This window comes from Thamnophis sirtalis, unplaced genomic scaffold (assembly GCF_051295495.1).
Source record: "Thamnophis sirtalis isolate CommonGarterSnake01/CBP01778 unplaced genomic scaffold, rThaSir2_p1.2 scaffold_7, whole genome shotgun sequence".
Classification (NCBI taxonomy): Eukaryota; Metazoa; Chordata; class Lepidosauria; order Squamata; family Natricidae; genus Thamnophis; species Thamnophis sirtalis.
In genome coordinates this window covers 49,185,070-49,199,649 of record NW_028261387.1, presented here as the reverse complement: position 1 = coordinate 49,199,649, position 14,580 = coordinate 49,185,070, and the positions used below count along the sequence as shown (strand labels likewise).

Sequence of the window (14,580 nt, the reverse complement as noted above, 5' to 3'; positions counted from 1 at the left end):
AGTGAGTTAGTGAATGAATTATTCAGACACAGTCACTATTATTTGCATACAGATTTGTTTGTTTAAAAAGTATCTCAAAGGGATGAACGTTTCCACCACTACTCCACTATTCAAAAATCACACCTGCGTGAATCTGGATGCACACATGTTAAGATGCATCTGGGTGCAATCCATGTCAGACAACTTACCATTAAAATTATTGACATTGCAAAGCATTTTCACACAGATCCAGACCGACAGTGACAATGACGAAGGGAATTTGTTTCCTTTCTGCAAGGGCACATTTACCCACAGCCTTCTCTGCTCAAGATCAGTTACAAGATGGAAGTTTTCCCAGGCCTCCAACTAGTGTTGATGCTCACAGGTATGATACTGAATACTCTCTTTTCTTGATCAATATAGAAGTTCAATGATATTGTGAGGCTCTGCTTATCCATTTTCTAATAATTGATGCAAATGAATGTTTGGTTTGGTTCCTATTTTTTCCAGAAAGAATGGGAAAATACCTAATTCTACATATTCCTACTCAGGCTTCATTTATATCATGTAAGGTGCATGGAGTTTGCTTTTACACTTCACTAATATTAGGGATTTATACTGAGATGATAAAATAGGTGAGCAACTTCTGTTGGCTTTAGGGGCTACTCCTAAATCCATACAGCATGTGAAGAGCCAGGAATGATTTGGGGAGGGGATTTCAGAAGTTTTAAGTGATGAGATAGTACCTTTGACAGCTATAGGCTGAAGATACACACTTTTGAACTCAGTCAAAAATAGAAAGTGGGAGCATTGTTTAGCCCCATCAACTGCAAGGATTTTGAGGTCACAAAATGGATGTCATACTTTTTGTGCCACTTTTCTAAGAGATCAAAATCTGTTTAGCTAGATGTACTTTCAGGCTGAGTGAGAGTGCTATCAACAAATACTTTTTTCTTATAGATAAAGCATTTTTTTGTCAAAAAAAGTCACCAAAGTGCTATTAATGCATGCCAGTAATGACTAGACAGTAGTGAGAAATCAGGATGAGTCTGGTAGATCTTTCCAAACCGACATATTTTATTAAAGGGCCACTGTTCAACAAATACATAAAGTTTAGTGACTACACTGATGTGGGATGTAAATTGGAATGAAATGCAGGGAGGGAGGAAAGTACAGGTTGGTTTTGCAGCCTACATGTAGGTTACATATAGATTCTGAATTAAGATTTGAAATGCATTAAAAACACATTGTGTTTGTCGAGGCTTTTTGAGATAGTCTTTTGAGAAAAACCTTTTGGGGGTCAGCAATGTGAAACTCCATTGCTCACTTTAGCACCACAATTGAGCTGAACTCACATATAGCAAAAGGGTTCAGACCACTTCAGAAGGAATGGCAGGTAAATTCCATCACCTGCAAAGCATATACAAAAGAGACATAGATTGGATGTATATCTTCCTCTTTTAGGGCATCTTTCTGTGAGTGGCCAGCCTGTCCCAGAGAATTCCAAATATACATTCATTCAATCCTGCTGAAGCTGAGAAAGATTTGTGCCCCCCATGGAGAACCTGTGTTGCCAAGAGTTAAGTTAAATGATTTGATCTATCAATTTTATCAATACTGTCTTTGTTCCAGGTCTTTTTGCATCCTGTACGTCTTATTTGTTCCCAAGTCTTTCTACTGCAAGTTTGCAAAACACAGGAAAGAGTCCAAAAGAGATGGTACTAATTCAAGGAACCTCCCTCAGAATAAGAGCTTTCTGTGCCTATCAATATTGGCAAGGAAACCCCGTTTGGTGCAAAGAAACACAACACACAGAATGCCGATTCCAAGATCTAAAAAATCCCACAGAACTAGGATGGCAATATCTGACTTCTGAAGCAAACCAAAAGATCATGTTTGAAGGTGTAGTGAAAGGTTGCATTTCTGTACTCATGAAGAATCTCCAAATTGAAGATTCAGGGAGATATTGGTTTGGAATTCTAGCCAAGATGAAAATGGTTTCCATAAAATCAATTAAATTGGTAGTTCATCATGGTGAGCACGGTAAGCATTGGTGGATAAGTAAGTCTCTCTCTCTCGCTCTCGCTCTGTGTGTGTGTGTGTGTGTGTATGTGTGTGTAACCATTTCTCAGATAAAAGGACTTTCAGAATATAGGGGTCTGACATTGATGCTGGTACCATATTTTCTCTGGTGTATAGAGACTGAGAAGCCATATGAGTGGAGTCTGCCATGTATGAGAATTTGTGATGGACAATCTTATATTTTGATACATACCTTAGTTCACTTGAGCCTCAGGTAAATATAGGCGTACTTTAAAATATATCCATAGTTCAGGAAGACTGTTTCTGTTCCTACCCCTCCCTCTACTAAGATTAGTTTGCTCCAGAAGGAACAGGTGTTGTGGCAGTTGTATTGTTGTATCCTATTACTTATTTTTGTCAGAATGCCATTTTTTGTTAAAATACACCAACATAACTTGCATTATCGCATATCATTTTCATCATCAATTTAATATTCTGAACAGGTACATCTATAAAAGAAAATGGATTGGGGAAAAAACTGTACAATTGAAGCTCTATCCTTGTGATACCTTTGCCATGTGTGCAGTACACATTTAAAAGGGAGGCATAGTTTAATGCAGGGTCCTTTTGATCTATTTTTACCACTTGAATGCCCCAGTGTCAAACCTAGCCAAATGCCCTTTTTCATAGTTACTGTTTTTTCCCCGAAGACCATGAAAGATTTACTGAGCCAGCTAAGATCGATTAATGAGACGCCATTAAATTGAAAATCCTAATTAAGCTCAAAAACAGTTATATCTGCACATACACATATAGACAATTCTTGAAGGACCATGTGAATTTCACAAAAGTCAAAATTTCTTTAATTATTCAGATGCTTCATTCTCCTTACTGTGTTGAATGCTTTGCATACTCATTGCTGTAACATGTAAGGTATAAGACCACTAGATATGACAGACCAAACTTATCTTTTTTTTTTTTAAACTACTCTTTTCCTAGGTTATTTCTTGTCTGGTAAAACTGTATCACCTCCAATATCTAGGATGCCATTTACTTCCTCCATATATGGAATGAAGACTCAAGAAGTAACCAGGACACAAGGAGAATCTCTCAGTGTCAAGATTTTTTGTTCCCAGCAACATGCGCAAGCAAAGAAAGTGTGGTGCAAAGAGGAACTGATGAAAAAGTGCAGTCTTGAAAAATCCATAAGCTTCTCCGGATCAGGATGGAAAGGTCTCACTACACAACCAAATCAACGTGTCATTCTAAATGATTTGGGAAACGGATGTATTTATGCCTTCATGTCAGCTCTTCAATCAGAAGATACAGGGTTATATTGGTTTGGGGTTCTTGATGGCCTCAATATAATCCCTTTAAGAAACATCAAGGTGATTGTTCAAAAAGGTGAGCACTAACAGATAATTGGGACAGGGGGTGGGGGACGACGTGGGCAGTGCCGTCACATACCAGGAAACGTCTGAGATCAAGATACAACAACTTGTACATTGTCTACTTTAGTCTGCAACTGTTTGTGCCCATGTTAAGACCTTGATGGGCAAAAAAGGAGGAGTTTTAGAAAAAGAAATAGATGTTGCATCATGTAAAAAAATATCCTAAGGTAAACTTAAAACTTATCTATGAAGACCAACAATGATGATGTCAATGCCTTTGACATTCTTTTTTGTTATGATTTTATTTTCAGAACAGCAAAAGACCAGCGAAGATGAACAAAGGTATCGACCATTTAAATTGCAATTTGAAAACATTCATCAAGAAACTGTGGTTGCTGCAGAATCTATTTACTTATTCACTCTTTGAGACACTGCAGTTAGTTTTAATAATTATCAAAGCAAAGATACAGTTGTAGATTTTTGCCTGTTCCATTAACATATTGTTATATTTTATAGCAGGGGTGTCAAACTCAGTTTAATTGAGGGCCGTATCAGGGTTGTGTTTGACCTCGGAGGGCTGGGGTGGGCATGGCCAGCTTGACGTTGAGGTTGGGTGCCTATGATGGCCCGAGTACTCTGCAAGCTATAACAGGCTCCCAAACTCTGTTTTTGGCTGGAATGACCTCCTGCAACCCTCTGCCAGCGAAAACAGAGCTTGGAAGCATGTGGCCCCCCCAAGCTCAGTTTTTACTGGCAAAGGGTTGCAGGAGGCTGTGCCAGCAAAAAACAGAGATTGGGAGCCCATTTTTGCAGGCAGACATCACGGGCCAGTCCTTCACTCTGTCCAGAGCAGCCCTGCATGCCCAATCTAAGCATACCGCAGGGCAGATTAAGCCCGCGGGCCTTGAGTTTGACATCCCTGTTTTAGAGCATTCCCAGGCTTATTTTTTATGGCTTGGAAGTTTTCAGATTCATGATAGAGTATTTAGTATAGTTGTCTGTAGGGAGTCTTTTTCTTTCACTCCAGTAGTGTCCTACCAAGTTGAAGCTGTTTTCATTTTTTTGTTTCCTTCTGAAATCCATGTAAAATATAACTTTGTGGTTCAGGTACAAAGGTAATCTTACAAATAGACCATTAACTTGTTTTAATTAATGCAACTGTGATTATTGCAGAGTTTACCAAGTTATCTGGATTCTGGCTTCCATTGGTGTAGTAATTTGTGCTACCTACATATTAGTTGTCATAGTGCTCATCAAGAGAAAGAGGAGAGGTATGTTTAGCACTTCTTTTGTCTTCCTACAGCTCAGATTTTCATGCATGTTTTATAGCATATCATCAGAATACTAATGAATATGAATGAAGCTTATGCATATGCAAATATAGCATATGATATTAAGAAAGTATGAGAACTGCATTCCAAGATGAAATTATCTGGACAGACTTTGAGGTTTCATATTCATTTTAACACTGTTTAAACTGTATTGTCATTTGTGAGTATAAAAAAAGCCTTTGTGAGGCTGGAATAGCAAGAACTGGGGCTTCTGTCCAAGAGATGCTTTTGTGTATCAGTTGAGTTCTACATTATTCCATCTATTAAAAAGAAGTAAGTATGTAATGTAGCTAAGACTAAGAGGTGGGTAGAATCAAGGTCTTCTGTCCCTTAGATTACAATTACTCTATTTTATAGAGATGGAAAAATAGACCTTCTGGAAGACTTTCACATAAATAAATCCCAGACTATTTTGAAAATAAAGGCAATACTAGAGTCTGGTATTTTTTTCTTTGCGCTACAGTATGCTAGTTTCTAATATAGCATATCCTTTAGGTAAAAGAATCCTTACAAAATAGTTGAATGCAATAGGTACTTTTTTTTTAAGTACCAAGAGTACAGGTAGTCCTCAAGTTACGACTACAAATGAGCCCAAAATGTATGTTGCTAAGTGAAACATTTGTTAAGAGAGTTATGCCCCATTTTATGACTTTTCTTGCTGCAGTTGTTAAGTGAATCACTGCAGTTGTTAAGTTAGTAACATAGTTGTTAAGTGAATCGGGCTTCCCCATTCACCTTGCTTGTTAGAAGGTTGCAATAGGTGATCACAGGACCCTAGAACATTGCAATCGTCAAATATATGAACCCGTTGCCAAGCATCTGAATTTTGATCATGTGTTCATGGGGACGCTGCAATGGTTGTAAATGTTAAAAGTGGTCATAAGTCACTTTTTTCAATGCCGTTGTAACTTTGAACGGTCACTAAATGAACCATTGTAAGTTGAGGACTAGCTGTATCCACCAATACATTAGAATCAGTAGACATTATATTGTCTTATATATTATTAGTAGGAGAGAAAACTACAGAATTTGCTACCAAGATCCTATGACCTGCAGGGTATGTACAAGGGACACTATATTGCCAAAAGTATTCGCTCACCCATCCACATAATCAGACTCAGTTGTGAGCGAATACTTTTGGCAATATAGGGTATATCTCTCACAATATAATGAGGGGAGAAGGGAATATCTAAAGTCATGTTCTTTCATATTATTTTGGATTCACTTAATGCAAATATGAACTGCTCCAACAATGAAAACATAGAAAGGATTTGACCTTGGAAAAGGGCTATTTATCTATGAATTTTTCCAGCAGGAATCTTGCCATAGCATGTTTGCTTCCTGGCTTCAGGTGAGATGGAGTGCAGAAAAACTGTAACAGCTTTTCAGCTTGGGCCAGATGCAGATGTGTCAGCAAAGAAGATGAAATTGTAGTCTCTTCCACATGTTGCTGAACTACAACATCCACACCCCACACCATTGACTGAGCTAGAGATTTAGCTGCTGGGTACTGTAGTTCAGCAACATCTGAAAGAGGCTACAAGTTACATATCTCTAATGAAAAGAGAAAATTGGCCTAAAGGCAGGAATATTTACAGCATATACTAAAATGAGACTCTCTTCTTCATAGTAGCAGATGACCTGAATTTTGATGATAACCCAGACTGTAGAGCAATAGCCTTACAGGTAAGATATCCCCTTCAACAAGAGAGGGAAATTTTTGATCATGAACAGTTTCTTCCTTGCAGAAAATTCATTATTCAAGTACTACAGTTTTTACAATTATTTTCTTTGCTACTATCCTACTCAACTCATATATTTGGAAACAATTCAAAGATTGTGCAAAGATTTTGGGGCTTGGGTTTGGATTAAAGCAGTAATTCTTTCAAGAAAAAAATTCACTAATTATGTCCATGTCACAATTACTGAAACCTGAACAATTTTCATTATATAGAATTAAACTTCAAACTAAGTACTAAACTTTACTAACTGTTGTCCTCAAAGTTACTGAAAAATATTTCATGCAATCCTATGTCTCATTACCCAGCATTTAATGTAGACTGTAGGAAATATAGTTAATTCATTGCTGTTGGAATGCTGGTAAATTGCCTTTTCTGTGAATTCCTTAATAACATACACATTTTCATTCAACCTTTTTTCAGAGAGAGAAATGAAAGTACATCATTGTGTTTTGTTTACTTAAATTACAGAAAAAATAATGCAGGATCCAATTGGATCGGTCACTGGGACCTCTGGTTGTTTTTGTGCCTGCTTGTTCAACAATGTTAGTAGCGGCAAAAGCTGCAATAGCTTCACAGCTACTAAGATTGTTGGACTAGCAGGCACAAAAACAGCCAGGGATATGATCGAAATCTGGGAAACAGCCCCCCCCCCCCCCCACGAGTCAACAGAAATGCTGATTTACCACCAGGCTATCAAGTATTTGAAGGCAAAGGCTGGACAGCTCAAGCAAAAGACAGCTAACAACTTAAAAGTCAGCCATTAACACACCCCAATCGATATCTTAAAGGATACAACTGGCAATATAAATATCACACACAGAACAGCACACATTCTGCTAGAGAGAAGTTCTCTTAAGATGTGCTCCAGCATGAGTTCAAAAGGTCAGAATACAAAACCTCTGGTCCCTCCTTAAATCCTGCAACTTTATCCTGGGACACACATACTTGCCTTCAATTGCTCTCATTCTTAATTAAGGAATGTAATTTTATAGAATAACAGTAAGAGGAAGGCAAAAAGTTGCTCCCACTTTGATTTCTGTCATGGCCCAGCAAGACTCAGGACGTGACAGCACTTCAAGTAAGTTATTTTTAAAAACATGTTAGTTTGGCTACACCAAAACATATGTACACACTAAATTACAAGTCCATAACAAAAATACAAATGCATATACATATTTCCTTGTATAGTATTTAAAATGGAATGTGGTCAGTTAAGCGATTAATTTTAAAAGGGTGTTTTTCTTTTCTTGTCTGTTCAGATTCATGAAGGCAACACTGCCAAAGGTTTGCATGAAGAATGAACACAATATATTCCATAGTGAAGATGCCCGAATCAAGCATAGATATCAACATTGGAAAATCAACATTTCCATTAAGATCAAATATCTACAAACATTCCAGTGAATCAAGTGGTTCACTTTCTCCTTCAAGTAGTTCACTTTCTCCTTCTGTGGAATATGCAAGCGTCTTCTTTTAATCACGTTTCACCTTTTGGGGCGCAAAAATAAAATAAACTTTGTTAGTTCTCACTCTGCACACCTGGATTCCAATGGCGAGAATTTCATTGAGTTTAGAATTATGATGTCTCCTAGGATACTTCTTTAATTTCTTAGTGTTGGACTAATTTATAATTTTAAGAGCTGAGATTTTAAGTCCTCTAGTACCTTTATCTGAAACAACTGCACCAGTTTACAATGCTGCTGTGTGAAGATATACAACCTTGAAACCACTTAAATGTAGAGAGCTGGGTCCCAATTCTTCAAATGAGGCTTTTCTGTGGGCCTATACTACTGAACATAATTACCGTATTTTTCAGAGTATAAGACGCACCTTTTTCCCTCAAAAAAAGAGGCTGAAAATCTGGGTGCATCTTAAGACACTGATTACAGTATTTTTTTTTTGCCCCCTGAAACCCTGCCCATTCACCAAAATGGCTGTGCATAGCTTGTAGGCAGCTTTCAGAGAGCTCCTGGGGGCTGGGGAAGGCAGAAATGAGCAAAAAATGGGCCGTTTTTGCTCAAATTTGCCCCCCCAGCCCCCAGGAGCACTCTATAAGTTTCCTAATGCCCTTTATTTGATGAAAAATGGGCCATTTTTGGGAGGTCTGCAGACTGCAAAAACTTTTTTTAAATTTGCCTCTTTAAAACCTTGGTGCATCTTATATGCCGAAAAATAGGGTAATGGTTTGTTTTATCACGGTTTTGAGGTAAGAGAGACAAAAACTAGCTTAGGCCTTAAAATAGCATAAAAATAAAAAGAAATACCAAACAAACAAAAATAGACATCTGGAATGAACTAGAGGGCATACAGACAAACTACACTGTGAATAAATCACATAGACTGAGGTTCTTTTGGTCCTTTCTTTAAAAAAGCTTCAAATATCTTCCATTCTATGGATGCTTTAATATATTTTAATAAATTAAATAAATTTAATAAATTTAATGTGAATTTTAACATACAATATAGTATATACTATATAGTATATAGCAGTGTTCCAATATCTCATGGGTTGCCACAAAGAAGAGTGAGTCAAACTATTTTCCAAGGCACTGAGGGTAGAACAAGAAGCAATGGGTGGAAACTAATCAAGGAGAGAAGCAACTTAGAACCGAGGAGAAATTTCCTGACAGTTAGAACAATTAATCAGTGGAACAGCTTGCCTCCAGAAGTTGTGAATGCCCCAACACCGGAAGTCTTTAAGAAGATGTTGGATAGCCATTTGTCTGAAACGGTATAGGGTTTCCTGCCTAGGCAGGGGGTTGGACTAGAAGACCTCCAAGGCCCCTTCCAACTCTGCTATTGGATTGTATTGGATTGTATTTAAATTGCTATTAAAATTATTCATGTTTATGCAAGCGTTCTTCCTTGTAGGAGCAAAATCTATGCTTAGGAAGGGACATGGACTATTTTATGTAACACTTTACTGCATAATTAAATCTATATATGTTTCAAGAAAAGTTATTTTTTCCTGAAATGATGTCCCTTTAATTATAGCATCTATTCAGATAGAATGTGAGCTAGGGCTAAATAGGAGGGATCAAATGAGGTATGTAAGTAAGAAGTGAAAATGTTTTTTTATTTATGTACTAGTCTCCTCAGTTGAGTTCTGATACCAGAAATGTATTTAGATATGCAAAAACTATATAAAAAAGGATAAAGGGATAAGGCAGCTGGTAGGGAAAGGGGAGGCTCTTCATCTTTCATCACAGGCAAGCGGCTTTGGGTACCATGGCGGGGCAGGCAGGTGTGCAAGTGCTGTCATAGGCAGGTGCTACAGAGCATGGGCAAATAGGCACAACAGCTACAGGCAGGCTCTAAAACTTACAGACAGGTAGTGGGTACTGTTAGGGATTATCATAGACTCGTGATGGTGAACTGATGGCACATGAAGCCATATCTGAAGGCATGCGAGGTGTTGCCCTATGCCAGCTGATTTTTGGCCTTCCGGAGGGCAGGGGGAGGCTGTTTTCTCCCTCCCCGGGCTTCAGGAAACCCTCCAAAGCTTGTGGATGGCGAAAAACGGACCCATAAGCCTACTGGAAGTTCAGAAATGAACTTTTGGCAGGCCTGTTGGGCCGTTTTCTTCCTCCCCAGGCTTCAGGAGGCTGGGGAGGGCAAAAAACAGCCCAACGGTCCTACTAGAAGTTTCCAAACTTCCAGTAGGCCCTTTGGGTGTTTTTCACCATCCACAGGCTCGAGGCTTTCCTGAAGCCTGGGGAAGGTAGAAAATGGCCTAACGGGCCTACCAAAAGTCCAGGGACTTCAGGAGCACAGGGGGGTGGGGGGTGGGGCGTGCATGTGCGGGGGGATGGCATTGCATTATGGGCGTGGACACATCCGCGGCTGCTATCGTCCGAGCTGCCTTTTGGCACCCAAATAGAAAAACGTTCGTCATCACTGTCATAGACCCTACAGAGCAGGGGTCTCCAACCTTGGCAACTTTAAGCCTGGAGGACTTCAACTCCCAGAATTCCCTAGGCAGGCACAACAGAGCATGGGTAGGCGAAAAAGTAGCAGGAGCACAAGCAACTTCCATCTTTCTGCTTAATTCCCTATTGACTTTGCTTGTTGGAAGCCCACACAGATTGTTGGAAATCAGATGACTGCGGTTCACTGCAACATCAGAATTGCAAGCCAGATACCAAGCAGCCAGATCGTGACCCTAGAGGGATGCCGCAATACCCAAAACTCTGAAGACTGGTTCTAAGTACCCCTCATTCAGCACCATTGTCAATTTGAACAGTTATTGAGCAAATGGTTGTAACCTGTACTTTTCTAAGTATATACTCCCCTCAACAAAGAGGGGAGATTGTAAGAATCCTCACCATACATATCCGCAAAAGAATTTTGCTAGATGTGAATATTTTTATTTTTATTTTCATTTCAAAAGTGATACGTATTTCCCCGAAAATAAGACCATGTATTATTTTTCCCCTACCCCAAAAAAGCACCAGGTCTTATTTTCAGGAATGGTGGTGGTGTATCATCCACTGATTCACCTCACTTGTACGTGTTGCCCCCAGCCTCCTTTTCGCTGTCAGAGGCCTTCAGGAACTTCTTCAGCCAGCAAGGCTTTCCTGAAGGCCTTTGCAGTAATAACAGAGCTCTGGATCGATCCGAAGCTCTGTATCAGCTACAGTGGCCTTCAAGAAAGCTTTGCAAACTGCAGAAGAAATGAGCCAAGGTGTGCGAGGCCTGGCTGCAACTGTCCAAAGGTAAATAGTAGAGCAGCTCCACTCTCCCCATCCCAACCCTAGCTTAATTTTTACCCATGCACCCTGGAGTGGGCGGGGTCTTAATTAGGACTTATTTTGGGGGTAGGGCTTATATTGGATGCATGCGTAAAAATCAAGTTAGGACTTACTTTTGGATCACCCTTCTGTAATCATGAAGAACAATTTGCAGCTTTGTTCAAAGAAGGACCCAAAATTTGAGAGACACGTTCAAAAATGCTAAGATCAGTAAAGCAATATATCCCTTTCTGTAAGTCACAATCCTTAGTATAATCAGAAAAGGTAGCAAGACTGGAAAAAGAAGCTTAAAGCTGCTCCCCCAGACCACATCAAGTTATTTAAAAGGCACTTCTATGAAAAACCTGCTCATAACATGTATCTTTTAAACATGTTTCTATCATATGCACATGAAACTCAACATGACAGTGGAACAACTTGCCTCCAAAAGTTGTGGGCACTCCAACATTGGAAATTTTTAAGAAGAGGTTGAGCAACCATTTGTCTGAAATGGAATAGGGTTTCCTGCTTGAGCAGGGGGTTGGACTAGAAGACCTCCAAGGGTCCTTCCAACTCAGTTATTCTGTTAATTCTGGTAGCGCAGATTTTCATACTTACTGATGTTCATAGAAAGCTACATTGTTCTTAAGTAACAGATGAAAAGGAACACAATTATTAATATATTCATTAGATGTTCATTAGATGTTACCAATTTTAGACATAGTCTGAACACATCTGAATAAACATGTAAAGAATGTTGCAGGATGTTACATGGCATGTTTTCTTGAAATTAAGCCTCACTGTGTTCAATAGGACATGCTCTTTAGCAAGGTTATTTTACTGCAATAATTACTGGAATATTCAAATATTCTCTAAACATCTTCACCCTTTTCAAGCAATGTATACAAATCCCAGTGTTTTCACCTAGGCTTTCCCCCCACTTTTTTTGGTGCTTTTGAGTCAGTGTGCCTCCTAGTGACTGCTGGACAACTTCCTGCAGTTTTGTTAGCAATGTTTTCAGAAATGGTTTGCCATTTCTACCCCGGTTTCTAGCCTGTTGCCTTATTTTTTACTCCTAAATGTCTTCAAACACTATATATCAAGTGTTCTCAGCACAGTGCTGCTGATCCATTAATATAGAAATCTGGGATTTTAGGTTGTGGAGCCAATTTGGATCAGAGATAGAGAGCAAGAGAACAGAATACATATATTAAACAGCAACTCTAATACAAATATATTAATTACATCGCATATTTAATAACCATGTCTAATCAGATTTCTCAAAATTTTCACTGAAATCTGCATTGCATTTCACCACACCTGTCCCTTGCGTTTCATAACTCGGGGTAGGGAAATGACTCTCTTACCTCAAGGTAACTCATACCAATCCAAGGCAACGGTTTTTGAATCTTGAACATACTTAAATTTTAACTTAAGTATGAGTTGCATTGACCAAATTGATCAAAAAAAAAAAAAAAAAGCAGAATTGTCCCAAACGCTTAAGGCATATTTGATTCCATAGCCACTGCAGGAGAAAGAAAGCCTCCTTACATTTTTCACCTGGAAGCCACTCTCTTTAATGCAGCCTGAAGAGATTTCTTTAAGATGGTTTTGTTAAAGTCCAGGGCACATGATAAATGGTGCTGGTGGCCCAATGTGATCTAGAGAGGGAGAACAAAATACAAGGTAATTCATAATAGTGTGGATCATAAATCCTGCTTTAACTTTGTTCAATAACTCTGCCATTTTCCTGCATTCCAGTTCCTGAACCATAGGAGTAGCCAGGAGTAGACTTTTTTCCTGTTAAAAAAATCACAGTCCAAGAGAAATTCCAATTCTGCACTACTGAGAATAACCAGGGCCTCTTTTTTCAAGAGAGATCAAAACTAATGTTAAAAAGTGAATGAAACAAGTGCACTACTCTGCATGCTTATATTTTCACGCATATAACCCGCCCACGCAAATAACCCACCCACGCAAATAACCCGCAGGTTTTCAAGATTTATGTAAAAAAGTTTTTATACACCCCGCCTTCTTATATAACCCGGTCTGGCCGGCTAGCGAGGAACGACGACCATCTGCTGGAGGCGAAGCGAAGGGAGCCCGCTGTGACCCGAGCTGCGTCCCTCCCCCTCCTCTAGCTCTGCCATTGCTGCAAACTGCATAGCGGCCCCCGTTTTCTTGCCGCTCCCGCCCGCCCCAGGAAAAGGAGGAGGAGAAGCGGCGCGAAGGGAGCGTTGCTTCGAGATGATCTCAAGCGGAACCCGAGGCGCGCCGGCCGTGCGGAGCCCTTTTACACGGCCGGTGCAGTTCCAGGAAAAACAACACTGCGCCGTGGAGAAGAAACCATTTTGCACCGCCCCGGCCCCCCCCTCCCCGATGAGAAAAAGGACCCCGGTGATGAGCGGAATGAGCTCGCCCACACAAGGGAGGAGGAGGGGAAGTTCCATTCATGAAGACGGGTTTCTAAGCGCGCACAACAGTTGGACAACGTTTTATATTGATGTGAAAATATTCGTGTCAAATATTTTCCATATACCCCGCCCACTTTTATGTGGGGTAGGCAAAAATGCACGTTGCCCGCGGGTTATATGCGTGAAAATACGGTAAGTTATTAAAAGAGATTTGTTACACCAATGATACCAGAATATACAACAGTTGGGGTGATCCATATTTTGGGGTAATTACTCACATCATTTTGATATTTGGTCAACAGAGTCAGAATCAGTTTTGCATAATGTACTGAACTTTCAAACGCTTGAGCCATCTGACAAAGATTAAGGACCAACACATTGAAGAGCTCACTAGACAATTCCACCTGAAAAGAGAAGATAACAGAAATTGAGGTAAAACAGGTATTAAGTATCCTAAAGTAAGTTCCAGTTGCTTGAGGAATATGAGACCAATCTATACAGCTGAATTCTCCACCAGGACAGTACGTTTGACCCAAGGAAGATTCCTTGGATGCTAAACTAGCCCAGACTTTGGTTTATTTATTTATTAAAATTTATATAAGACCCCTGGTGTCGTAGTGGTTAAAGTGCAGCATTGCAAGTAAACGCTGCCACAGCCTGAGGTTTGAACCTGATGGGGCTCAAGGTTAACTCAGCCTTCCATCCTTCCACAGTCAGTAAAAGGCGAACCCAGATTTTTGGGGACAACATACAAATAATGCTTCTACACTGTAAATTATCCATAGAGTGCTGTTATAAAGTGCTACAGGTTGGTATATAAGCCTAAATGCTATTATTAAATGCTACATGCTGCCCATCTCACTATCAAGTTACTGCTTTGCATTACTGTATATATTTGCTTGTTGGGCTTATTGTATTTGGTATTTGTTAGAGAACTACAGCGTACTAGATTTGAGAGATCTAGTCTTTAG

At 39.5% G+C, this 14,580-nt stretch overlaps 2 protein-coding genes across 2 annotated transcripts in view; one reads left to right on the top strand and one right to left on the bottom strand.

Annotated features, from left to right (window-relative positions):
- The first annotated feature begins 245 nt into the window (after positions 1-245).
- Positions 246-8,015, top strand: LOC148044648 (uncharacterized). The gene is made up of 7 exons (XM_087720771.1): positions 246-364; positions 1,649-2,013; positions 3,001-3,405; positions 3,704-3,734; positions 4,566-4,663; positions 6,357-6,591; positions 7,762-8,015. Exons 1-7 carry the CDS (start codon positions 246-248, stop codon positions 7,940-7,942), a joined length of 1,434 nt encoding a protein of 477 aa, XP_087576897.1. The 3' UTR covers positions 7,943-8,015.
- Positions 7,815-14,580, bottom strand: part of FANCE (FA complementation group E) — a 25,479-nt gene continuing 18,713 nt past the window's right edge. The window contains exons 9-12 of the mRNA XM_087719959.1: positions 13,888-14,013; positions 12,747-12,856; positions 11,814-11,839; positions 7,815-7,953 (exon numbers count right to left, since the gene is read on the bottom strand). Of these exons, the coding sequence (XP_087576085.1) occupies positions 12,752-12,856; positions 13,888-14,013 (231 nt within the window). The 3' untranslated portion in view covers positions 7,815-7,953; positions 11,814-11,839; positions 12,747-12,751. The remainder of the gene's footprint in view (positions 7,954-11,813; positions 11,840-12,746; positions 12,857-13,887; positions 14,014-14,580) is intronic.

Coding starts and splice junctions, on each gene's coding strand:
- LOC148044648 (XM_087720771.1), top strand. CDS start 246: ATGACGAAGGGAATTTGTTTCCTTTCTGCAAGGGCACATTTACCCACA. Junction 2,014..3,000: donor TAAATTGGTAGTTCATCATG/GTGAGCACGGTA, acceptor CTCTTTTCCTAG/GTTATTTCTTGTCTGGTAAA. Junction 4,664..6,356: donor CATCAAGAGAAAGAGGAGAG/GTATGTTTAGCA, acceptor TCTTCATAGTAG/CAGATGACCTGAATTTTGAT.